This window comes from Apis mellifera, linkage group LG8 (assembly GCF_003254395.2).
Source record: "Apis mellifera strain DH4 linkage group LG8, Amel_HAv3.1, whole genome shotgun sequence".
Taxonomy (NCBI): domain Eukaryota; kingdom Metazoa; phylum Arthropoda; class Insecta; order Hymenoptera; family Apidae; genus Apis; species Apis mellifera.
This window is the reverse complement of record NC_037645.1, coordinates 2,581,507-2,607,842: the sequence shown is the minus strand read 5'-3', so window position 1 is coordinate 2,607,842 and position 26,336 is coordinate 2,581,507. Positions and strand designations below refer to the sequence as shown.

General features: G+C 26.1%; 4 protein-coding genes across 9 annotated transcripts in view; 3 read left to right on the top strand and 1 right to left on the bottom strand.

Moving 5' to 3' along the window:
• Window positions 1-212: 212 nt before the first annotated feature.
• On the top strand, window positions 213-1,325 carry LOC552555 (synaptobrevin homolog YKT6). Of its 3 annotated transcripts, none has more exons than XM_006559512.3 (4): window positions 213-380; window positions 520-717; window positions 779-1,050; window positions 1,147-1,325. In XM_006559512.3, exons 2-4 carry the CDS (start codon window positions 528-530, stop codon window positions 1,285-1,287), a joined length of 603 nt encoding a protein of 200 aa, XP_006559575.1. In that variant the 5' UTR covers window positions 213-380; window positions 520-527; the 3' UTR covers window positions 1,288-1,325. The 3 variants fall into 3 exon arrangements, with proteins under 3 accessions (XP_006559575.1, XP_624934.1, XP_026298165.1); XM_624931.6 differs by having other exon boundaries at window positions 482-717; XM_026442380.1 differs by lacking the exon at window positions 213-380 and having other exon boundaries at window positions 464-717.
• Window positions 1,326-2,712: 1,387 nt separating this feature from the next.
• Window positions 2,713-4,569, bottom strand: LOC413340 (NADH dehydrogenase [ubiquinone] 1 alpha subcomplex subunit 10, mitochondrial). The gene is made up of 4 exons (XM_396785.7): window positions 4,346-4,569; window positions 3,501-4,142; window positions 3,028-3,420; window positions 2,713-2,914 (listed from the first exon to the last, which is right to left on the bottom strand). Exons 1-4 carry the CDS (start codon window positions 4,412-4,414, stop codon window positions 2,771-2,773), a joined length of 1,248 nt encoding a protein of 415 aa, XP_396785.4. The 5' UTR covers window positions 4,415-4,569; the 3' UTR covers window positions 2,713-2,770.
• A 523-nt stretch (window positions 4,570-5,092) lies between these two features.
• Window positions 5,093-15,410, top strand: LOC552576 (activated Cdc42 kinase-like). Its single transcript, XM_006559511.3, has 9 exons — window positions 5,093-5,520; window positions 6,468-6,560; window positions 6,631-8,217; window positions 8,324-8,548; window positions 8,654-8,775; window positions 9,095-9,325; window positions 10,025-12,148; window positions 13,748-14,349; window positions 14,428-15,410. The coding sequence occupies exons 1-9, from the start codon at window positions 5,517-5,519 to the stop codon at window positions 15,392-15,394; spliced, it is 5,955 nt and encodes a 1,984-aa protein (XP_006559574.1). The 5' UTR covers window positions 5,093-5,516; the 3' UTR covers window positions 15,395-15,410.
• A 4,810-nt stretch (window positions 15,411-20,220) lies between these two features.
• LOC409616 (uncharacterized protein MAL13P1.304) overlaps window positions 20,221-26,336 on the top strand; it is a 62,517-nt gene continuing 56,401 nt past the window's right edge. The window contains exons 1-2 of one of the 4 annotated variants that reach the window (XM_006559447.3): window positions 20,221-20,474; window positions 26,031-26,318. In XM_006559447.3, the coding sequence (XP_006559510.2) occupies window positions 26,179-26,318 (140 nt within the window). In that variant the 5' untranslated portion in view covers window positions 20,221-20,474; window positions 26,031-26,178. Of the gene's footprint in view, window positions 20,475-26,030; window positions 26,319-26,336 lie in introns of those variants that run through there. The other 3 variants (XM_006559453.3, XM_006559455.2, XM_026442549.1) reach the window with 3 other exon arrangements.

The window sequence follows — 26,336 nt, the reverse complement described above, 5'->3', positions numbered from 1 at the left end:
AGTATTTATATCTATTATAATTTTATTATAATATATTTTATAAATTATGCATAATTTAAAATTATTGTAATATATATTTATATAGTGTATTATTTATTAATTATGATATTATTTATTATGTGACATAATTGTTTATTTGTTCATATAACGTAAAATAAATATATGAAATTTATAACGAAATGTACGATCGATTGAGAATCGTATTATAAATAAGGAACATGGCGGTTTCTTTTTTACCAATATCAAAGTAGGTGTAGTCATAAATGAAATTAGAGATAATCATTAAATTTTTTTTGAATGAATAAAAATTTAATAATAAATATAATTTGATGTGTTTTGTTCAATAAAACAAATTTAAATAAAAATATATATTATTTGTGGTAAGTTTAATGTATATTAGTGTCGTATAATAAAATATTTTCGCTTTAGTAGCAGTATATCTAAAAAATTAATGCAATAAATCTTTTTTGTAAAATATTAGACATTTAACACAATTATAAAGATAAAATCATTCTGCAGCTCAGAAAATGGTAAAGTTATATGCGTTGTCAATTTTATACAAAAATCCTACGTCAGCCACAACATTGAAAGCTGCTTATGACGTAGATAGATTTTCGTTTTTTCAAAGAGGAAGCGTAAAGGAATTTATGACATTTATAAGTAAAACTATTGTGGAAAGAACTCAGAATTGCTCTAGACAGAGTGTAAAAGAAGGAGGTATTTGTGAAAACATCAAATTTTATATGGAATGTTTAAAATTTTTTGTATTGTTTTACAGATTATATGTGTCATGTATTTGTACGAGCAGATAATCTTGCTGCAGTACTTATATCAGATCATGAATATCCTAGAAGAGTAGCTCATACATTAATTACAAAAGTTATGGATGAATTTGCATCTAAGTATCCACAATCTACATGGGATACATTAAATGAAGTTATGACTGATTTTGCACAGATTAATGTATATTTAGCCAAATATCAAAATCCTAATGAAGCTGATGCTCTCACTAAAATGCAAAATGATTTAGATGAGACAAAGATCATTTTAGTAAGTATAAATCTTAAAGTTAACGATAAAGATATATTTTTTAAATTAATTTAATTAAAATCTATTAAATTTAATTTATTTTTATGCATTTTCTAGCATAATACATTAGAAGCTGTTCTTAAAAGAGGTGAGAATTTGGATGATTTGGTTTCTAAATCACAAGGGCTTAGTGTTCAATCAAAAGCATTTTATAAAACTGCACGTAAAACTAATTCTTGTTGCAGTTTAGCTCCTTAAAATTTTTGTTATTAAATATACTGATATGTTTCAGTGAATATTATTGTAATTTTGTAATTTTAACTCAAAGTGCAAATGAATTAGTATCATAAAAATTTTATTAAAAGGAATAATTTCTAAATTATATATGTAATTAGCATCATGTGACAAAATTCAATATTTTGTGTATAAATTTATTGTATATAAGATATATGTATTAATGCACTTAAATGGTGTATCAGGTTACTGCCAGACTCATTCAATTGACTTCAAATTCAATACTTTTTATTGATTCATAATTATTTTTTTTTTCTTTATAAAAAAAAATTATAAAAACTTGGTTGTAAAAAATTGTGGTATAGTTTATATACATATAGTTAATAGTTTGTGCATAGAAATATTTTTATTTTATTTATATATTGACAAAATTCAAAGAAACATTGTAAAATAAAATTAGTATTTCATTATTGAAAAATAAGTATATAATATAAATATAATTGTTATGTTTATTTAAATGAAGCGATAATGAATTTTATAATGAATTTCTTTATTATTAAAAAATGAAGAAAGATAGTTTTATAAACAGTTATCTTAATTTTTATTTATAAAAATTACATATAATAGTGAATGAAGAATATTTTTGCTATTAAGAGTTTGTTTTTTTCTTATTCCTTGATGTCTTTTATGATTTTTTTTAATGAATATTAAGTAAATTTCATAAAATTAAATTGTTTAATACAATTAATATAAATTAAAACAAATTGAAATTAAATTATAATATTGTGTGAAATTAAATTATAATATAATTCTATAACTATTGCTAAAGCATATAAAAATGAAATTGACGTATTTTTAAATTATTAGTTCATAATTTTTATAAATTAATCTATCTGTATGTATATAAATTGTATTAGTTTTAAAGATAAAAATTCTAATTTATAATAGTTTTAGTTAAATATATGTTTATATGCGCAAATATATACATGAACAATTATATATATATATATTTATTTATTATGTAATTTTGAAAATATATTTATATTTTTAATATGTTTGTTTTCTGATATAAAAATAAAATAATATTAAATATAGGCCTTCATATAACATGATATTTTTGCAATATTATTTTGTTCTAATACAGTCAAAAAATTGAAAAACTTCATATAATATATTTCCATTTAATACAGTTAAATCTTTTTTAATATATACAATAAATAGAATATATAAACTATAATAATTCTAACAAATATGATTATTAAAATAAAATAATTTCATTAATTTTTAAAATCTGTTTTTTCTTCTAAATTAGTAATTCTTAATCTTATATAATATAATATTTTTTAAAAATATTAGAATTGCTTATATTTTATTATATTATTCAAATAGTCATGAAAAGAAATTGCAAACAGAATTATATCTAATTTATATATTATAATACTAATTTTCTTTATTATATTAATTTATTTTGTTATCTATAAAGATCTACAAATAATTTTTAACATATTTAAATAAATTTAAATAAATCGCAATTTACAAAATCACGAGGTGTTCGGCGATAAATACAAAAAAGTGGGGATTGTTTTTTTGTAATCCATGGAATCTTATCATAATATGGATTACATCCAGGTTGATATTTCTCTGAATTGACCTGAAATATTATATAAAATTTTTATTATCTATACAAAAATTAATTTAAAAATAAAAAATAAATTTAATAAGTTATTTAATTATATATGAAATAGTATATTGATTTATACTTACTGTTTCAAGTACTTTTTGTTGAATATCTCTTTCATCATTTATAAGGTACATATCAGTAGCAATAATAGGTTCTGTCTTTCGATTCATATAATCAAATATGTATGTCTTATTTTGATACCTCTCCAAAAAATTAATTAATTGATCAGTATCAACAAATACCCAATCTTGAAGTTTTTCTTTATATTGATCTTCTTCAAAATCTAAAGTTTCAATGTCTTGAATTACATCTATATTATTGCCTTCTTTTGACCAATCATAGATCAATATATGTGAGTGTGATGATAGCCAAGACAAACATTTTTCTTTAGTTGCATTTTCTAAATCTGTTAAAAATTTTGTTGTGAAAACTTTTGAATTAATTTCATCCACATTACCTCGTTTTTTGATTTTTTCCTATAATACATTCAATTGATATATTTGTAGTAGTGTTAATCTAAATTAACAATTTTTTTAAAAATAAAAAATAAACTTACTTGAATGATTTCTGGAGATGCATCTAAATATATAACTAAATGTGGTCTTAAAAGAAATTTGAATGAATTTTTTCTCATCATTTCAAATTCTTTCACAGTTAAGTCACTAAGATATCCAGCTTTATGCATAGCATCCATAAAAGCATATTCTGTAAAAATGGATCGATTGAGTACTACACCTTGTCCAGTTGCTAATATATGAACAAGTGCATTCATATATTGTTCAAATCTCATATTAAAAAATCCTAATTGAATGGATGCTGTTCTATAATAATAAGGATTTCTTAGGAAATCTTTTAAATCGTAAAAACGACATGATTCTGGTAATTGAGGATTTAGATCACGAATGTCAAATCCATAATAATTTATAAATATTTCATCATGTGTTGGTGCTGGCATATATAAAAATCCAAAATCTTTTGCTATTTGTTCACAAAGTTTAGTTTTTCCTACTGCAGGAGGTCCATCCACAACTATTAATTTGGTATTATCATCATATCTAAGAGATGTTGGATCCAATATCATAGTGATTTCATTGCATACCTTTTTCCAATAAGGATATGGAGCTGGTTTAGGTATATGTTCTTTAAACGCAATTCTTTTTATAAATGCTACTTGTGTTATATTGTAATTTTTTGATATCTATAATATATAAATTTAGTAATAAGCTATTCAAATTAAAAAATATTCTTTAAGAAATTATTTTATTTATTACTATTTATTTTATAAATATTCGATAAATATATAAATAATTTTGATAATATCTAATTATTTCTAAATATTATTTTATATTAATATTATATTTATTGTTTTTCTAATAATATAATTATTGAAAGTTTACTAACCTTACATAATCGAGTTAAATATTCGATAGAATTACTTTTTGCAATTCTAACAGAAAATATTGATGTCATTTTATTGAAATCAATATTATTTCAATAAAAGATATTCATATATAATTAATTATATGCAACAAAATTAATACTCTTTTTATTATTAATTTTTTATCTCAAACTCAACATTGTTGTACAATTCAATATTGTTGAGACATTCTATCACTGTTCAGTGGTACTCATTTGAATATATTCTGTATTATTATTTTTAAATTATAGATATAGATTTATTTCTATTGATCAACAAATTTGAATTTTTATAAATATAATCATAGAAATGCAACTAAAATATAAAAAAATTTTTTCCATTTTTTAAGCATTATAATATGTACTTTATTTTGTCATATTCTATATGACATATATTTTGTAGATTTTTGGACATTTAAATAAATGCATAGACATTCGCAATATAATAATTATAAAATTAATTTTTAAATAAAATTATATTTTAAAATAATTATAACATTTAAAAAGAATTTTGTATTACAATTCAATAATTAAAAATAATTGATATCAATATAATGAAATACTTATCTCAAACTCAAAATTTTAATAATCACATGAATTCACAATATTTTATATTAATATTGAGAATAAGAAAAAAAATAATTTTTTGTTTTTAGAAAATAAAAGATAACAAAAAAAAGTTAAAAATATATAAATACATATAATTGAATATAAAAATTTTGAATTTACCTCTTATAATAATTTCTTTAATTTTCCGCCGAATGGAGCTAGTATCACAGTTACATGATTACGTTCGCAAACAAATAGAATCATTTGTAATGAAATTGAAATATTGAATCATTTTAATTACTAATTAATTAAGTATAATAAACGCGAAAACATTCTTATTTTCGAGTGATAAATAATAGAATAAATCCTGTTTTTTTAATAAATAAAGAAAAGAAAAAATCAATACAAAATAATTTTAAATAATAAAAGATGTAAACTCAAGAAAAAATATAAACGAAATTTGTATGGCGGAGGGGAGAGTTAAAACAACGAAGAAAGAGAGAAGTTTTGTAACTTCGGACCACCAATCGGTCGAACAAAGTGGCAGACGCTTGCGTCTCATGACAAGGAAAGGACCTCCGAGTGTACCGTGCTGCGTCATCGTAGAATGGGTGAGTACCACGATATGCAATTGACAGACTTGCTTATATAAATAATAATCTATTTGAAGCACACAGGGCGTGTCTTTCAAAGAAATAAAACGATTTATTCTAACTTTTATTTTTCATTCTTCTATTTTTCATAGTCCTTTATTTCAGTTTTATATATGTATATATATATATATATATATATATAAGAAATGACTTATAAAGACGATACTCATGTTTCTCGAACTGGCGTTCGAGCAACGCGCGGTGACTTTCGATACTTCGATTAACTAATCTATTGGGGAAAATTATAAGACTATGGTGCACACGTTACACACCGAGATCGTTGTCGCGTGCCTGGAATTTTGTACTCTCCCCACTCTGGTTTGCTTCTATTATTTTCTATTTTCCACCATTATGTGTATTTCGTGCTTTCTTTCTGTATAGAAACTTCGAGTTGTTCCGTATTTTTTTAGTGCTTTGGATAAAAACTTGTTTGCTTGATGCTGTTGGGATATTATTGGTGACAGACAATGTATGTTTATATAATAACTGCATTTAAAAATGATGGTTTGTGTTTGATAATAATAAATTTGGTGACAGCAGAAGCAAGATTTTTATTCTTTTATCATTCAAGAATTTAAAAAATTTTTTATTTTGAAGTATAAATGAAATGAATTAATTGTGATTTAATGATCAATTTAATCAATGAGAATTTGTTTTGATTTTTAAAATAATATTTAATTAAATTAGATAATAGTAAAGATTACTTTTGTTTTTAATTCTGTACATAAATTTAAAAGTTTCATAAATTTTTATAATAATTATGAGTATTTGTATGAATATTAATTTTAGTACATAATAATTATTATAATAATTTTTATAATAATTTATTGTAATATTTATGCTCTATAGAATTATTTAATAGATATTAATAGTATTTACAATATATTTCTTTCATTTATTTAAAGACACACAAGGGGGAATGTCCCGTAACACTGGACCTGGTTTGTATGAATTCCTTATGGAAGCAGAACTCCAACAGTATTATCCTGGAATTCGAGGTTTGTATTTTTATTGAAGTTAAAATTTAAAATTTTTAAAAATTGAAAATAATTTGTTGTATTCATTTAGGGGACTTGAAAGTACAGACAACTGCTCAATTGAAATATGTAACAGAAGATGATTTGAATGCAATTGGAATGAGCAAACCAGAAATGCGTCGTTTAAAAAAATATTTTCAAAAACATTTTCCACAAAATTATTTATCTAAATTCAAAAAGATGTTACTACCAAAACGGGAAGAACCAACTACAGGTGCTTTAACTATGTTGCCAGAAGAAAGACAAGATAGACCACCGATTCGTGTTCCTAATAAACATATGATACCAGCAGATGCAATTATTGTGAACAAAGAATTAGGAACAGGAGAATTTGGAGTTGTTCAACAAGGTGTTTGGACAAACGATGGTGAAAGAATACAAGTAGCAATTAAATGTTTATCACGAGAAAGAATGCAGAATAATCCAATAGAGTTTCTAAAAGAAGCAGCCATAATGTATGCAATAGATCATGAGCATATTGTAAGATTGTATGGTGTAGTTCTAGATACAAATTCTTTGATGCTTGTCACAGAATTAGCACCTCTGAGATCATTATTAGAATGTTTGAAAGAACCGAGTTTACGTAGCAGTTTTCCTGTACTTTCATTATGTGACTTTTCTGTACAAATCGCAGATGGAATGCAATATTTAGAGGCAAAGCGATTAATACACAGAGATCTTGCTGCTCGAAATATTTTAGTATTTTCTAAAAACAAAGTTAAAATATCTGATTTCGGATTATCTCGTGCTTTAGGAGTTGGAAAAGATTATTATCAAACGAATTTCAATGTAAATTTGAAATTACCAATAGCATGGTGTGCTCCAGAATGTATATCATATTTAAAATTTACTTCTGCTAGTGATGTATGGGCCTATGGAGTAACTTTATGGGAAATGTTTAGTTATGGTTTTCAACCATGGGCAGCATTAACAGGTCATCAAATTTTAGAAGCAATAGATGATCCTAATTTTCAAAGATTAGAACAACCAGAATGTTGCCCAAAAGAATATTTTTCACTCATGCAACAGTGTTGGCAACATGAACCATCTAAACGTCCCAAATTTTCTGAATTAATTAATCTTTTACCTGATTTAAAGCCAGAACAAGTTCAAGCTGTTCAAGATAGTATGGAAACAAATCAGCTTGTTTACAGACAAGGAGATGTTATTACTGTTCTTGATAAAGGAAGTAGTAACACATTATGGAAAGGTGTTTTAAATAATGGAAAAACTGGCTTTTTTAATCCTGCTCATACAATAGCATATCTTGGATCTAATTTACCAAGTAATAAACCAGGTGAATTCACACGTGGTGATGGCAAAAATACATTTTCTTCTCAAAGGCGAAAGATTCGAACGGATATGATTTCATCTCCACAAGGTGATTTGAAACATACTGGTCATGTTGGATTAGATGGAGCTTATTTTGGTGATATCGGTTTTCTCGGCGGAAAGTATTCACATTTACCACGACAAGTGGTTCCACCATATAAACCACAAGAAGATGTAACGGATAATTCTAGTCAAGCTTCGAGCCAGGAAACAAGAAGCGCGGATACAAATAGAGAATTATTGAGAGATTATAGGAATACACAACAGGATGTTCAAAATAAACATGGTATATATATATATATATTTTATAACATTTAAAATAATATTCTTTTATAAACTTTAAAATTATTAATGGATTTTTTAATATTATTGAATGTATTTTTTTTTATTAGAAAATTTGTGGTCAGATGTAAATGAAGTGTGCCATACTGCTAATTCAAGTAAACAGTCTGTTCCATTAAATATGGCTAGCAATAATGATCTTGGTGCAGATCATGAATATCATGAAATAAGTGATGAAGAAAATCAAGATAGCCCATTAAGATTTGATAAAACATTAAATTTTGATTTTGGTCCAAGTTTATTAGCTGAAATGGATCAAATGTTTAGATCACTAGGTAAATTTAATAATGATATGACTTAAAAAATTATAAAAAAATTATTATATAAATATATATATTAATTAATTAATTTCTATAATTATACATTTTTTTTTTAATTAGGATCTTCTCCTCCTCCACCACCTCCAATTCATCCTTTATCAACTGAACACGAATCAAGTAATGTTCGAAATGAACTGAGAGAAATACAAGCAAAGCAGAGCAATAAAAAAAAGCAAGCCACCGTGAGTCCAATAAATGTACAGTAATTTTTTTGTCTTATTTATTATTATGCTTTTTTATATTATTAATTCATCATTTATTTTTTATTTATTATTTAGCGCTGTGTATCATTAATTCTTTTTTATATATATATTATTTGCATGTTGAAGCATAAAATCCAAAATTTTTAATATTCAAAAAAAAAATAGAGATAATAAATATAAGAAAAACATATACATATACATTTATATAATATATTAATATTAAATTGAAAAAAAAAAAAAATTGTTATATATTTTGCATTTACCAGATATGGTAAACATTTACTTCTTACATATTTAGGTGAAGCCTATCTCAGCTGCCGATCAGAAAACTCTCTACTCAGCCATTGCTATGGCACAGGAATTGACAGCACGTTCCATGACAGATCTTGAACATCCACCGGAGTCTCCCCGAACACCTGCCAGTCCTTCAAGACGCAGAAAGTTCTCTTTTAAGTTGCCACATCAACACAGTCCCAAACCAGACAGACGACACTTTTCAGAAGAAGCTGCCAGTATACCTGACATACAGGTACATTAAACATATTTTCGTTTGTTCATCAAACTACTAAAAGATACACAAATAACATAATTAAAACACAATTTAATATTGTACCTTAAAAAATACTAATTCAATTTATTTTGTATCAAAATTAACAAGCAATATACAAAAACAATCAATTCCTACAAACATAACATTATTTATTTTAACACAAACATAAATGATGTAATTCATACATTTCAAACGTCTTTTTTGATAAAAATATTTTTGAAACATCTTTTAAATCCATTTTTGTTGAAACTGTTATGGAACAGAGTTAATTCCTGATGCCACACAAAAGAGTAGGTATATTGTAATTGTATATGTTCTTAATATTCCAACCTAATTTATTTAATTGAATATTAAGATAAAATGCTTAATTTACAAGAAAGACTAATCTTGACTTTCCTCTAATCCTTTCCTGTCTGTTTATTTTTCATTTGTTTTTAAATTTTTTAATTTTTTATTATTTGTTTTTCATTTTTTATTATATTGCCATAATTAAATATTCTTTCATTTCTATGTATCATATACAATCATCAAAACTTTTGTCAAACTTCTTATCTAATACAATATGCTTTGCTTTCAATTATGATATTTTTGTCTATGCCTTTTGTCACTGCTTATTATTTATAATTTTTCTAATTGCATGATTATTTCAAAATTGATGATCAATATTGATCAATAAAGTGGTTATGTTCAAGTTTGCAATCATTATCATCCACTGTATCAAGCATAGAATCACTTGGAGCACCATCTACTTTGAAATTACCATTATGGGACAAAGCATCTGCCGAATTTTGTTTCGCTAAATCTCGTGAACTTCTAACTAAACCTACTGCATGGACTTCTTATATGGATATAGAATTCGATGCACATATTCTTGATAATGCGGTTATGAAACAAAATCTGGTGAAGTCAACGGAGTTCTTGGAAAATGGTAACAAAAAGAGTAATTTTAATTGTGAAAGTATAACAGATATAACTGGGAAACAAAATGTTCTTCAACAAAATGGAAAATTACCTACTCTCAGTATAGAAAATTCAAATTTCGATTTTTCTCGAGAACAAAAAAGAGTATCCACTAGTTATGTGGATCGTTATTTTGAATCAAAATATTTCGACGATGATAATACTATAACAGGTCCTAATGAGAAAATATCGTATTTCGGCGATGATAAATACGATAAGATGATTAATAATTTAGAACAACCAGGTAAATCAGGGTGTTATTCGAACATTCAAGATCAAGGATCTATTGCTGTGAATAAACATAACCAACAGATATCAGGCAAATTTGCTAATTGCGATCAATCATTGAAGGATAATGTAACAAATTTTGAAGTACAATGCGAAGAAACTGCTGGTTTTGATTTGATGAAGGAAAAATCTTCAAACTTTGTTGACTTTACGTGTAATAAATCTATTAAATTTGATTTACCCAGAGATAAGGTGATTAACATAGACCTCGGTACAAGACCGAAGATTTCTAGTTCTTTTAGTGATTCTTCTAAAATGAATATACCTGAATTTCCTAAGAAAATTGACATATCGAAGATGAGAGGTGGAAAAGTACCATTTGTACCAAGAAACCCAAGTCAAGAAAGTAAAGGTATCATTTTTGGATCTACAGATAGTATAAAGACAAATTTAAAAATGGGAGGAGGATCAGACAGTCCTAGAGCAAATATGGAAACTATGAGAATCAATATTCAAAGTTTTCGTAAAATAGAACAAAATCAAAATGGTCATGAGGGTTTTCCTTTTGTTATATCGAATAATCCTCTATTCATTGCAGAATCTGAAAAAAAGGAATCTCCCGTTTACAGTAGTTCTGAAAGTTTACGAGTTAATTTTCAACGACTTAGAAGAAAATCTGATGCAGAAGTAAATAATCAAGTAGAACTGAATAGCAAACTTCTGGCAGAGAAATATCAAAAAGAAGTATCAGGTTTGGAGAGTGTAAAGAATTATTTAGATTCAAAAAAAGGCCAAGGATTGAATTTAGGTCTGGGTAAATTGACGCAGAATATGATTCAATTAGGAAAAAATATCGCGCAAAATTCAAGAAATATAGAAACTACTACCACCAAATCGTTAGTTACCAGTGTAAGGAATTTGGATATATCTGGTCAAACCCAAACATCTCTGAGAAGTCTAAATATACAAAAACCTAAACATTTAGATTTGAATATTCCTCTCCAATGTCAATCACAGACCAGTATAAAATTGAATCTAACTTCACAGAAAACGAATCCTCCATCTAGTCCCAGTCTACATCAGCATATTTTAGAACCACCGAAATTGTATCAGAATGACAATACTAGAAAAGAACTATCTAAGACTGATACACTTTTAGAAAAAATGTCTACAGCTACCAATATATATAGACACAGAACGTCTTCTTTATCAGAGAATAGGAAACCACCTCTTAAAAATATAAGGAGATCTTTTCATCCTATTAATGATTCTAGTGAAGATTCAGATTCTATATCTCATTCGGAAACAGATATACGGAGCCGTTTGCGTTATAAGCGTCGTCATAAAAAACTTCCGCATAATCTACGACTAAATTTTAAGAATAAAGGTCACTTTTTGCATCCGGAAGCGGCTAGAGGATTTTCATCAATAGAACTTTGCGGAAAATCTCCGCCTCCATCGACCAGTTTTTTGAATTCTCTATCACCACCTTTTTCTTCTAGAAATAATTTACTTTCTTGGCCGGAAAGTGCGCCCAGTTCTAGTTTGACATTCACTAGTAATTCTGATTTGGATTCTGACACTAGTTCAGAATATCCAGAATTCACAAATGACATACTAACTTTTCCACCATCCCCTGCCCCATAAATAATCTATAATGCTTTAGATTTGGTCTTAAAGTCCGATACCTATAATGTGTCATCATTGATATGCCAAATGCATGTTTTTGGCAAAAATATGTAGGACAATGCCAGAGTTGGGCAGAAGTATTTTATTTTTTCTTAAATTAAATTTCATTCGTAATTGATTATATTATAATATCATAATTAATTATTGATATTAAGAATGATGTTAAAATGCAAATATATTTAAGAGTAAAATTCTTGATAGCAATTCGTATAATTTTGAATTCACATTAAAAAAATTTCTATGTTATAAGACAGTAACTTTTTTAATAATTTAATAAACTTTTTTAATAATAATTTTCATAAGAAATTCTCAAATAGATATTAATATATTCATGAAATAGAATTGATTGTAAAAACCAAAAAAAAAAAAAGACAAATTGATATACAAAAATATCGATTGAAATTTATTTATTGAGTAAATAATTTATAAATAATTTCGATTTACGTTGGATGAAGCAAGATAGAGATAGAATGAGATAGCCGTGTGACGAAGATAAAATTTATTTTCTAACTTCATAAACTTACAAATAATTGAAATATTAAAATGAGATAAAATAAAACAGTTCTATCTGTGTTACACTATGACAGAAATTAATATCACATTGTTATATATTAACTTTTATTTTGGCTTCTAGAATTAACTCTTCAAAAGAGTTCCATGAATTATATATTAACATCTTATATATACATTATATATACATTTAAAAATGAAAATATAACTCTTAATAGATGATACATTATGGATATGAAAAAAATGTAATTAGAGTTGCTGTTTTTTTTATTAAAATCTTTGCTATGGCCATTAAATGAAATGATTATTGCTCAACTGTAATTCATAGCAAATATAATGAATTAAATCTTATTTTAAAGATTATCTTGGAGATCATGTAGATTACATAAATTGAAAATAATACCCAACTCTGGACAATATACAGTGTACTTAAACGAAAAACTGTTCTGAAACAGTTCTTCAATCACATACGCTTAGCATGCTTGCATGTTACATAATAATAATTAAATAATAATATCTAGTCGATAATATGTTTGGATACATTTACACGTTTATACTATTTGTACTTGAGGGAAATTTTAATGGGAATATGTTAATCATTGAATCACACATGTCAAACATACGAATCTTTAACTTTAATACTAATACTCTGTCTTATATACATGTACAGGGAAATACATTGCATTTATTCCGTTTAAAATAATATTTTTAATCGGCCTATATCGAATATATTTTATTTTGATTTCCTTTTTTTGGTATATTGATTTGCATCATGAGGCATAAAGAGTGTGTTTATTATTTTTCCATGTGCTTGCGATTTTCTTTCAATTAGAGAGGATCCAGGTCTATGTATATGCTCTCAGAAGTCATTTTTTCATATTTTAAATTATAGTCACTCTCTCTGTCTCTTTCTCTCTCGCTATCGCTATCGCTATCTTTTCTTTTATTTGTTATTTTCGTTCTTTAATTTCTGTTTCTCTTTCCCAAATCTATCCCCTCCCACGACTTGTTTAGGCTACGTTGTCGGATGAAGCCAAGGAAGTGTACAACAGCCTTGTGGAGACGCCCAGCATAGAAACTTCCCCGGATACAAATCCACTGCGCATGTTACGTTCAGGCTTGCCCATTGTCAGACCCAGAATTCGTGGAAATAAACATGCCACTCTGGGTCATCCAGTGTCTCATCAAGATGACTTGGGTGCCGATCATTTTCATTTTGATGCCTATCACAGTGGTTCCAAGACACTGCCAAAAATAAGAGCGCCGCCACCACCACACGCACCGCCGCCTATACCTCATTCCCGTCATCTAGAGAGACATCATTCTACTCAGGAAATAGAAAACAATCAAAACCAGAACAATGTAGACGAGAATCCTATACCGTTGCCACCTAGAGACAGATCTAAAACGCTGCAACCGAAATCTAGTTTACCCAGGCATCAGAGGAAACATCCTTTGATTATACCAGGTGGTGGTGTAACTAGAACCTTGGCCAAAATGGCAGTCACCACACCACCTATCGAAGATCAGGTAGATGGAAGTTTGCAGAGTACGAGTTCTTCCATAGCTAGCAATTCATTACAAGAGGGATATTCATCAGAAAATTCAGCTAATAGGTTAGACTCTTTTTTTACTATATTACAAGTTAATTTCAAAATTAATTAATTAGATGCTAACAAGTTCTTCTTTTTCAGTCCAGAAGAATTTGAACAGCGTATAGATTCTGAATTTGCTGCATTGGACTCGTTATCGACAGACGAAAATAGATTGCACCGCTTCAGCGTGATTTCTGAAGACCTACTCGAATTTTCTGACAATTTGATCGATTGTGATACGTCAGATTATCGACAAAATACACAGGAAATTAGTGATGTACAATCTATTGATTCCTCAACGGAACGACTTCAGAGAAAAATTAGTATTGAATCAAAGACTTCTCTCAGAAGTAATACTTCGAAATATGTTCAAGAAAATGAAATAGGTGAAGCAAGTAGAAACTCTACTCCATCAGACACGAATAAATCCGAAGATTTAATGATCTCTCTCAAAGGTGATCTCGCGCCAAGTAAGCTTCAAATATGTAAAAGAACATTATTAATTCAAAAACCTTCAAACTATATGATGCAATTCAATTATGGAGAATATTCAGAAAATAATTCACAGTTACGATGTGATACGAGTAAACAGCAAACGGAAATCTCAAAAGAATCCTCTATTACTGATTCAAATGATAGTTTTCATTCTGCAGGTTTAACAACTAACTACAATAGATTGTCTAATGAAAAATTATCTAGACATACAAGTGATCTTTCGCGACAATCTGATCATGTCTCTTGTGAGGATTTATTGGAATTTGCTTGTGATGGGCCAAATGCAAGAAGAACACGTGGTCCTCGAAATGGAGAACAGTCTGATGAGGTTAGAATCATGATGAAAGTATTGCACGAGCAATCCACTCCAGAATCATGCATAGCTGCATTAAATGTCACTGATTGGGATGTATTGGCAGCAATTAAGCTAGAACGTCTTCAAGGATTACTTAAAAAAGAAAACAATTTCGTTGGTCTAGAAGATTGCAAAGTAATGTTGAATCAATGTGGCGGCGATGTTGTAAAGGCGGCTGCATTATTGAGAAATACTGATGACACTGCTGCAGTTTAATTAATCATTTTTATAATAATTGGCAGATCTATATGGCATGGAACACTTAGAGGTGTTAAGTTTGAGTAACATTTTCGAAGTTAAAATGTTTTTTCCTTTTGTGTCCGCGCGTAGACGAATTTACGCAACATTTATTTATTATTTTAGAATTAGTTAGAGTGAGATTATAGTATTATATAACGCATTGTTGTTGCCTAGGCACTTCGATAGAGCTTCTGCAAAGGAGTAACGTATGATTGCCTATCTAGAAATAAAATAATTAATTAGTTTTAGAAACATATTGAAAATATTCAAGGCAAAATAAATTTTTTTTTTTTCAATAATTTAGAATCACATACAATAAATTATAATAGTTCAGAATATTAAATACAGAATTATTCATTTTTCAATTTTTAATATTTATTATATATTATTAAAATTTTGTGACATAATTATATTTATTTTAAATATTTTAACATCTTTTAAATTAAGTATTTTCTTTCTAGTAAGGCAAATTACGTATATATGAAATAACAGTTTTTTTATTTAATTTTTTCAGTGAGAAAAAGATAAAATTACATTTTTCCCTCTTCCTTTAATATGAACTTAATGTGATAATTTGCACAATAAATCGTTGATCAATTTTTTGTGATCGGATAAATCATACGTAGTAGAAGCATAACTGAATATATGCGTATATATATCTTTAGTTAGACAAATATTTAAGAAGAAGTATTATCAAAATCTATGACTAAACGGTAAATTAATTCTTGTACTGCATAAATTATCTCATTTCTTTTATTATATTTTCATATTTATACATCTCTTATTCAGAAAATTGCATAAAAAATTGCATATTTTGTACAAGATAATCGTTTATTATCATTTGATAAGAAATTTTGTAAAAAATTTAATTTATAAATTGAATATTTGGAAATTATTTATTCTCTTCATATATTTTCATTGTTTAAAACAAAAAAATAAAAAGGAGAGAAAAATATTTGTTATTAAAAACAAGATTTGATTCCAAAGATAATATTCGCACGGTATTATTATTTGGGTATCATATACACTGTAGATTAATATTCAATCATATTCATTGCATATTAAGTTTTTATAATTAGTCACTTCAAGAAAAAGATATTTGTTCGTATCAGTGGTGACTAGTGAAATACTATATATTGTTCAATAGAAGTTCTCTGAAGGCAATATGTATTTGATTGATTATTTGTGATAGAGCAAATATAAAAATAGATATGCATATTGGCCAAAAATTTCTACAAATGAAGCATACATCTTGTGATGGTGAATGAAGAAACAAATTCTTGTGCCATTTCATAGAACTTCTTAGTGTAATACTTATGTAATACATCATTTTGTATTAAATGCAAGTTTATCAATAAGTATATTGATAAATCTTAAATACGTCCTGTATGCGTAATAATCGCTGAAAATCAGCACAAATGGGAGAGAGAATGAGAGTGAAAGAGAGATTAGAAAAAACTGCTTGTTATAAAGATTTAACATTCAGAACCTTAAATGGAAAATTTTTTAACAATGCAGAACTTTTTTTATCTCATACAGGGATGGGAATAGGGGAATGTATTTTGACCCGGTAATAGGGTACGATAAGCACCAAATATTACGTACGGAATCTTTGTGTTCAATAAGATTGATTTTTATATTTTGCTAGAGAGAGCTTTCGTGTTAATTTTATTAAGTTATAAGATATTTAATTTGATTTGATTAGAGATGAATAGCATAAAAGAGAAAATATTGTTAATGAACGTACATAAAAATATGAATTAAATTCATAATACATTTAGTTAACAATTTGTACAGCGGAAATTTTTTTATTATGATTTTTACTTAGGTCTCAGGTAAAAGTTTCGTTTTTCTTTCATACAGTATTTCGAAAGTTTTGCAAACCTTAATTTGAATTTCTATAATGATTTGTAATTATATATAATAATATGTAAGTTGGTATTAGATTTGGATTGTATTATTTTCGAAATACTGGAAATATTTGGAAATGTTCAATAGTTTGACAAGTTGAATAACATCCGAAACTGACTTTGGCTAAAGCAAACTGCTTAATCGAGATATATTTTTTCATATATCTTTTTTGTATGAAAATTTTTTCTATAAATGCTTTTTTTGAGTAGTTTTGCTATAGTTCAAGTGAGTTTGAGGAAGAAATTTGCTCATTGTAATTTCGTGTAATTGACTAATAATGTAATGTTTTATTATAAGAAAAGTGTTAAACAAAAAAAAAAAAATGAAGGGACAATGTCTTATAAAATTAATTATGAGCGATTGAAAGTTTTTGCCGACCGTACTTCTATCTCTTAACAAAGCCAAATAGGAGCTTACGAAAATCGCCTAAATAATATTACTTAGTTTTTTTTTATAATAATATTGAACAATAAGGTTTTCGGTTCCTGAATAAAAATACGCGTATCGTATTGTATGTATTTTTTTATGCTGAATTTATATTTGTTCTATCATGTATTGGCTCTAAGAATATATATGTAAGGTTAGGAAATAGTAACACTAACCTATTATGAACTAAAAAATTGAAAAAATCAAAGTATTAGGGCATTAATATTAAGAACGTAGAGAATAAAAATACACTGTTCAAAATAGTCAGAAAATACTTCTTGAATAATAAAAGAGTATAAACTAACCTCTAATCTAGATAATTACAATTGCAACAGTATTTATATCTTGAGTAATTAACTTTTATGGTATTGAAAAATGATTAACTATTAAATAAGTGATATTTCAATCATATTATTTAATTAAATTGTTTAATATCTTAGTGATTCATGAATAGTGACTCAAACAAGAAGTCTTATCTACTGACTTACCTTGAATAGTGTGAAATATACAAATGACAAGCGAAATGAAAAAATTTTCTTGAGCCAACACATAAATCAAATGAAGATCTACAAAACATAATAATGTTCAGTATAAAGAGATCAATTATTTTTGTGCAGGAACCACAATAATATGGAATAATTAGATTTAGCCAATTAGTAAATGTATCAATATCAATTTTTCTGAGCCAGCGTACTTAGTCGATTCTCGCGATGAAAATTTATATAACAATTTAAGAATCATCGAGCAGAGCTTTCGTAGGATTTTTTTGAATAAAATGTATGATCATTTTACATGAGATCGTTACTGACAAGATCTCTACGCGCTTCCTTTATGCGGATAAATCCGGCGCTCTTGATTAAAATAATTGAAATTAAATCTGCCAAAACTCGTGAAGAGGAGAATCGACGCCTCTTACGGCAATAATAGTAAGTTCATCCTATAATCCGTTTTTTTTAAAAGCGATTACTATGATAAGATAACACACATTTGTACGTCTCTATATGGATTATTATTGCGCGGAAACACCGATGTTTTATATCGACTGTATTTACGATAATATATATACACATTCACAAATGAAAAATTTTGACTTTTTTAAAATAATTTTTCAATTAAAAAATTATTTAAATAATTATAAAGGAATTTTATAAATATAAATTAAAATTTTTTATAAAAAAGAATTACAAAATTTTATTTTTTATTTATTTGAAAGTTTATTTATATTTGGAATTTATAAAAAAAATTCATAATATTATATGTAATATTTTAAAAAATTATTCTATAAGTATTGAAAAAGATAATTTGATATGAAATATTAAAATACAATAATAAAAAATATTTATAACGATATATTAATAATTTGATAATAATTTTCACAATAATAGTAATTATGTGAAAATCAATTTATTGGAAAACTCATAAATTCATAAAATATAATTAAAAAAATGTTACGTATTCGTTTAAAATCTTTATGATTTGTTTTTTAAAATTAATTATCAATTTTAATAGAATTTAAAATCAATTCAAATTTGTAATTCATTATTTTTTTTACAAAAATTTAAATAAAATATTTAAAAGAATATTTAAAAGAATATTTTAATATTTTATAATATGTATTTTAAAAATTTTTAAAATTTTAACAAAACTTTAATATTCATGATAACAATTGTAATTAATTTTATTTATTTTAAAAAAATTTAATTGTATTAATTGCTCAAAAATTTCACAAGAAAATTATGAAATAGTTATTGATTAAAGAGTCTTGAGTCTTTTTTTTTATTTTATTTTGTGATTAATTTACGATTATTTTATTAAAATAAAAAAATAAAACGTCAGTGTTGCATTAATACGTGTATAAATTTTTTTCAAACGAACAGCGAGCGGCCAAGCAGCTAGGCTGGTCTGCATTGGCCGCGACAGTCTGTATGTTCTCAGTGCACTTTAATCATTAACTGGATAAACATCGTCGCAAACTTTTCTTAATACTGATTTTGTAATTTGAAAATTAATGTTTAACAATTATAATCAAGAAATTTCATAATTTGAGAAAAAATATTTTCATTGTGATTAGATATAAAATATTTATAGATATAAAATTATTATTATTAGATATAAAAAATATAGAATATTTCATTTTTAATTGAAATTTGAAAATTAGTTAATATTAAAATATTTTATGTTTTCATTTAAATTTTATATAAGATTTCTTAATTATTATTTTAAATTTTTTGTTTTTCTATTTTTTTAATTCTAATGAAATATATTAATAAATTTGAACTTGGTTATAATTTTCTATTTAGAAATTTATATTTATAAATTTATATAGCATATATTATTTATATTTTTGATAACATTTATAAACAATAATGTATTAATATTTTATTTTAGCATTTTATTTACATTTCAAAAATTTTTTAGATATAAATTATGATTGACAATTAAAAATTTGATGTCGATTGTAAACTTCAGTTTCTCATTCGATGGTGTTCGAGATGCTTCGATTTATCGCCGGTTTATGATGCGGTACGAGTATCAATTAAAAAGATGAAATATTTTAACAATACAAAGTGATGTTTCACTGTGAATTTTGTGATGTGTAGTGAATAATAAAAAAAAAATTTACGAAGATTTATAATAGAGAAATGATATTGGCAACATAAAGAAATATTTTAGTTAGAAGCTAACCTACTGAAATTCAATATTGGTACATCTCGTTCAGGTAAGCTATAAAATAACTATTTTTCAATACATTATATATAAGAAAAATTATATAATTATTTATTACATATACAACAATAAGTATAATAATATATAGATTTTTGTTGAAAATTTGTGAGTGAAAAGAAAAAAGAAATTGATACAATAAATAATGAAATTGACAATAATATATTTATATAAATAAAATGATTAATGGAAATATAGATAACCATAAACACTGAATGATACAATTATTTATATAAATAATAGGATTATAATACAAATATAGAGATTAACATAAACAAAAATAATATCATAATATAAATACGAATTTATCATATATATGTACCATATTATTCGATTTTGAGTATACAAAAATATATATTACTGAAATAATTAAATAGAACAGAATTGAATTATTCCAGTCATAGATAATTTTGAGATTTGAATCATTCTTTTGCATATTTTATTGTATTAAGGATTTAAATATAGGTTACAAAGTCAATTTTCCCTATATATTATAATGGAACATGTGCGGAAGAAACGTCTAAAAGGAGATTCAGTTTATCGTTGCACAACGAGAGAATGTAGCACGTTGTACGCGGCGCAAAGTAATAGGAATGTCAGCTCTATATTACAACGTGTCCAACGAAGCATTGTGTTTAAAGGAATGCGCTCTGACTGACCACGCTTTCTAAGTATTTTCAAACTTCTTTTTTCACATATATTTCCTTCATCATATAATCGATTACGATTATCAATAAATAATTTGAGTTCATTTACAAAAAATCCATGCCATATAATGAAATGTTGACAATTGATTTTGGACATTATGAAATTAAAAAAACTAAAGTTTTCATGTAAAAAGATTTAATAGTGATAATAGATCTAATAATAGATTAATATTATACTATATAGTATGTTATATATATATATTTTTATTTAATCGTAAAACGATAGTGAAACTGGTTTATAAATCTTGAATGTTGAATGTAATTTATAAATTCAAAAATAGTAAATATAATATTCTTAGTGAGATTCGTTTATAATCCTAATTAATGTAATGAAAATATCTCTAAAAAATGGTTGAAAATGTTATTTTTAATTCTTAAATTTTAAATTGGATCAAAATGAAATATTTGAATAATTTTTATCTATTCAAATAATCTTTCCAGATATTTGAGTATTTCAAAATCAATAACTATAAGATCTATTTTTTTTTCTATCAAAAATCTAATATATGTATGATATTACAGATACAACTATTATGTATCTGAATATTATAATCTTAGAAAATTGAAGGAATTCAAAATGAAGATGATTATATGAAAATTTTTTTATGCATCATATTTGTAATTATATATAAGAAAATCTATTAAACAAAACATAGTTAGTTTGAAAAAATTATTATAGAAAAATATATAGTAGACCTGTCAACATAGTTATCTAATGTTTTTCTGCAAATTTACATAATTGATCGATCTGGTTGATTATCATAATGTACTGGCGCATCCGCGTCTCACTTTTATGCTAATTCACAATTCGCTTTCGTGACTAGCTCACGCTGTTTATCTGTTTATTCATCGGCTGAGGATGCGCTTTGCGACGTGAAAATATTAGCGTAATTTCTATGGTGGAGTCAAAGTGGAGGTTACCACAACTCTTATCTTTCTCTTGGGCGAATTTTATAATGTTGCTGCAACTATTATTATGCGGAAATAATGTTTCACTAACCCTTTCTACAGATATTACCGATACTAGTTACATATATGGCTGTCTTTTTTGATGAAAAATATAAATGGAAATTTAATGAAATTATAAATGATGTACGTATGAATGTAATTTAATTAAGCTATTTAAATCTTTTTTGATTGCATATTTTATATCCTATATTTTATATCCTACCCTAAAAATTCTAGAGATTAGAATTTGATTAATTAAAATTTTTTCTTCTATTTTTAGATTTGTTCATTTATATTCTCTATTTATTGCAGTAAATTATTATTTATTTGAAGTTGTTTGATTGAAGTCTTAATATATTAATTGAAATCTGTTTTATCCAATACATAAATAATTTGAACCAAGGTTAAAATCCTGAGATTATTACATCTGAATATTTATCCTAAATTGAATTAAAAAAATTATATTTTTTTTTATTAAACAAGTATAAATAATTAAAATAGTTTTTAAATTAAAATCTTCATGGAATCAAAGTTGTTTTATACATATTTAAAGATTCATCAATGAAGCTAATTTTTTCTAGTGAATCTGCATTCATGTTTCTCCTTGGTTAGGACACTTTTATTTTATAAACGTCACATTGCATAGCAACAAACCTCTGGACCGGCTGATGCATCCTAGCGGTCAGTGCAACATAACTGCACTTACTGCTGGCACAGCCGGCTTCTTCAGACTGCACAACGCATTACCATATATCTCTGATGTGCACTATATATCAGAGTCTCATAAATCGAATTTTTTTGATATATGTATATGAAATTGCAAAAAATATATATATATACAAATGTATACACATCTTGTTATTTCTAAGTTATTTCTAAATCATCAAGAAAACAAGTAAAAATTTGAAGAATAAAAAATACTGAGAGACTTAATAAGTTTTGGAGTGTTAGATCTCATCTATAATAACTTTCAATTGAATTCTTTGAAATAACGTTACAAATTAGAAAGTTTTATATATTAGAAGACAGGAAGTTAACGGTAACAATAATTTTCTTAATAATCTATTAAATCTTAGTATGTTAATTATGTAAATCAGGCTTGAAGTTTTGACCCATATTTCGCATCCTCGTCAAAGATCATTGGTCATTTTAAATTACTACACTTATTTATAAATTACAATCTACTGCATTTTGTAATTTGAAAAATGAAATAAACATTAATAAACATTAATTATTTTGGAAATATATATATATATATATATATATATATATATATATAAATTTTTTGAAAACTCTATATCTTCATATAGTAAGCGAAATTTAGAAAATAATACAAAAGAAATATTATCATAAATTTTCTATCCTTCGTTAGCTCAAATTCAAAACAAAAATCATTGAACCATCTAGCATCTAATATTATTTTTAAGAATTCCCTGATATTAAATATGACCATGCTTTTTTTAATATTGCACAATTTTTTTATCACAGGATAACGTCAACAACAACAAGAAAAAATTAGAAATGTTTAAAAAGGAAAATTCAGAAAAGATACTAATACATCTATGTTAGCTATTCAATCCAAAGGAAGGGAAGTGCATTCCGCGTGAATTCTGCTGCCAAGTCTATCCGTTAGACACCGAATGAATAATTTATTAGGAAGAATCAAGCTTGAATCATCGCTATAACCACTGAATTCATCTTGAGAATCGTTTCTACGATAATTGGTTGTTAGCGGTGATCATTTCTTGACCAGTCCGATATTAATCAGGATGGTTATTTGATAATAGAATTGAATCATGATGCGAATCTGTATTATTTGGAAAATCGCGTATATACATGATATCGATTTCGATTTCATACTCAGATACGCGAGGAATGATATGGAATGAACTGAAAAATTAATTTCTTAACATAACATCGATGATAAAATGTTTTTTGAATAATTTAATTATTTTTATTATGTATGGAGTAATTAGTTCTTGTTAAGAACAACTACAAAAAATAGGTAATATATCTTTATATATCAAATGTAATATATTTTTATTGTGTTTGTAATTCTAATTTATCATGACAAATTATCATTTGCTTTTTTGTAACTTTTATTAATAGATTATATTTTGTTTTCTGTTTTGTTTGTTTTTATATATTTTATTAATGATTCTACTTTGTCAAGATAAAAATAGATAAATTAAAAAATTGAGAAAAAGTGATAAAATGAAATTCTATATTTATAATTAAGTTTAGAAAAATACATACAAATATAAAAATATTACAAGATTGTCTTAATAAATTTAATCTTCTTTTAGTTGATATTAGAGATATGATTTCATTCTAATTTTGAAGTCATTTCTTGGATATGGATGAAATCAATCATAGATTAAAATCTATAATAAAAAAAATGTTTCAATCATCAAATATTTTTTTGAATATTCTCAAAAATTTTCATTGATGATTAATATATCCTTTTTTGTTAGCATTAAATCAATTTGACAATAATTTGTTTATGAATAATTAATTTTAATTATTGGAATTTTGGAAAAAAGAGAGAACAATACCATGATGAATAACCATGATTACCAAATGATAAAAAAATTGAAAGAAAAAGAAAAAGAAAAAATAATATAATCAATTGATTGAGTAAGGTGAATGTATAAAATTTAGAGAGCATGCTTGAAACGCATAATTAATTTTTATTGACGGTATTACACAATTCTGACAATAACACGTTTTCTCATCGTATGAATTCCAGGTGAAAAGCGGGCAGAACTCGAAAGTGATGATTACATGAACATCTCGACAAACATTTTTGTTATTCTTACCTCGTTCTTTCTATTTGAAAATTCGAATCGGTTGGCGATTCTCGTCTGGTTCATTTTCAATTCGAGAATCGCGCAGTGACGCCGATTTGGCGCCACGTACACCATCGAGATATCTATTGGGAATTCGAAACAGTCTTTGATTCCCGGCATCAAATCAGATTCCAATACATTGAGAAACGTTCTTACTCATTATTGATCATTCGATTATTGATCAATGTTATTTTTAATATTACAAAAAAGAAATAATTTTAGGATTGTTTTTATATAAATTTTGTATTTTTATAATGATTCATAGTTTCTGGAGATTTTTTTCTCATTTTCTATTCTGCAGGAAATGATGTAAACTTTAAAAGTTTAACAATTAAAAGGTTTTCTTTTAGATAAATTATAAATTCAGTAAGTTATTTGATTTATTTATGTCTCACAGTTAAATTTAAAATTCCGTTTAAATTAATTTCCAATTTAAGATTTAAATAAAGATAATAAATTGTTTAAAAAAACCTATAAAAATTATAATAAAATTATTTTTTTCCCCCTTCCTAGATTAAATTAGAATAGGCTTAAAGGAAAGGGGGGAAAAAAATAAAAATATGAAAATACCGGTAAAACAAGTGGAAAGCAAGTGGCAATTAAAGAAACGGCATTTAACGAAATATATGCGGGACCGTGTCTGGTAGCCGGTGCCCCCGTAATTTTCGTGGGGGTCATTATCACCGGGCGCACTTGCGCCCGAGGAAGAATTCCGAACGTAGTCTTCAGTACAGTTATAACTCCGCCACGGGTCTGACGTCTCTCTCTCGTCGCCTCTGACAATCGACTTGCAGTCGCGGTTCCGCTTCGTTCTAAGTCGTATCCGGCCATTCCTCGAGTTGATAAAACTATAACTTCACTATAATCCAATTTTCATATATAATTATCGAATGAATTTAATTTATACGACCGATTTGATTCTTATTCGAGATCAAATGTATTCCTAAAAATATTTATACTTGATATAAAGTTAATAATAAGTGATTATACATATATACATATATATATATATTCATCATTGATAGAAGAAACTGTGATTCTGTTCAGGTTGATGTAAACTTAAAAAAAAAAATGACCAATTACCAGAGGACATGAGGATGCACAGAGTGTGTTTTGGTACTCAGTTATGAGGTAGAGTGAGAAACAGAGGGTCCAAGTGAGAGAAAAAGAAAGTGTGACGAAGAAAGAACCAAAGATGTTGTGTTTGAAGAAGCGGAGGACGTACAGTTTCACGCATGGTGTTTGCACGGAGCTGCCTAGGCGATCGAAAGAGGACAATCATCGGTACGAAGGGTCCTTGAACATGGCTATTACGACATTACCTCGTAAGAACAGGTGAGTCACCTTTTCCTG

Coding starts and splice junctions, on each gene's coding strand:
- LOC552555 (XM_006559512.3), top strand. CDS start 528: ATGGTAAAGTTATATGCGTTGTCAATTTTATACAAAAATCCTACGTCA. Junction 718..778: donor ACAGAGTGTAAAAGAAGGAG/GTATTTGTGAAA, acceptor ATTGTTTTACAG/ATTATATGTGTCATGTATTT. Junction 1,051..1,146: donor ATGAGACAAAGATCATTTTA/GTAAGTATAAAT, acceptor TGCATTTTCTAG/CATAATACATTAGAAGCTGT.
- LOC413340 (XM_396785.7), bottom strand. CDS start 4,414: ATGACATCAATATTTTCTGTTAGAATTGCAAAAAGTAATTCTATCGAA. Junction 3,421..3,500: donor CATCTCCAGAAATCATTCAA/GTAAGTTTATTT, acceptor AATGTATTATAG/GAAAAAATCAAAAAACGAGG. Junction 2,915..3,027: donor AACAAAAAGTACTTGAAACA/GTAAGTATAAAT, acceptor ATAATATTTCAG/GTCAATTCAGAGAAATATCA.
- LOC552576 (XM_006559511.3), top strand. Junction 8,549..8,653: donor TCAAATGTTTAGATCACTAG/GTAAATTTAATA, acceptor TTTTTTAATTAG/GATCTTCTCCTCCTCCACCA. Junction 8,776..9,094: donor ATAAAAAAAAGCAAGCCACC/GTGAGTCCAATA, acceptor TTACATATTTAG/GTGAAGCCTATCTCAGCTGC.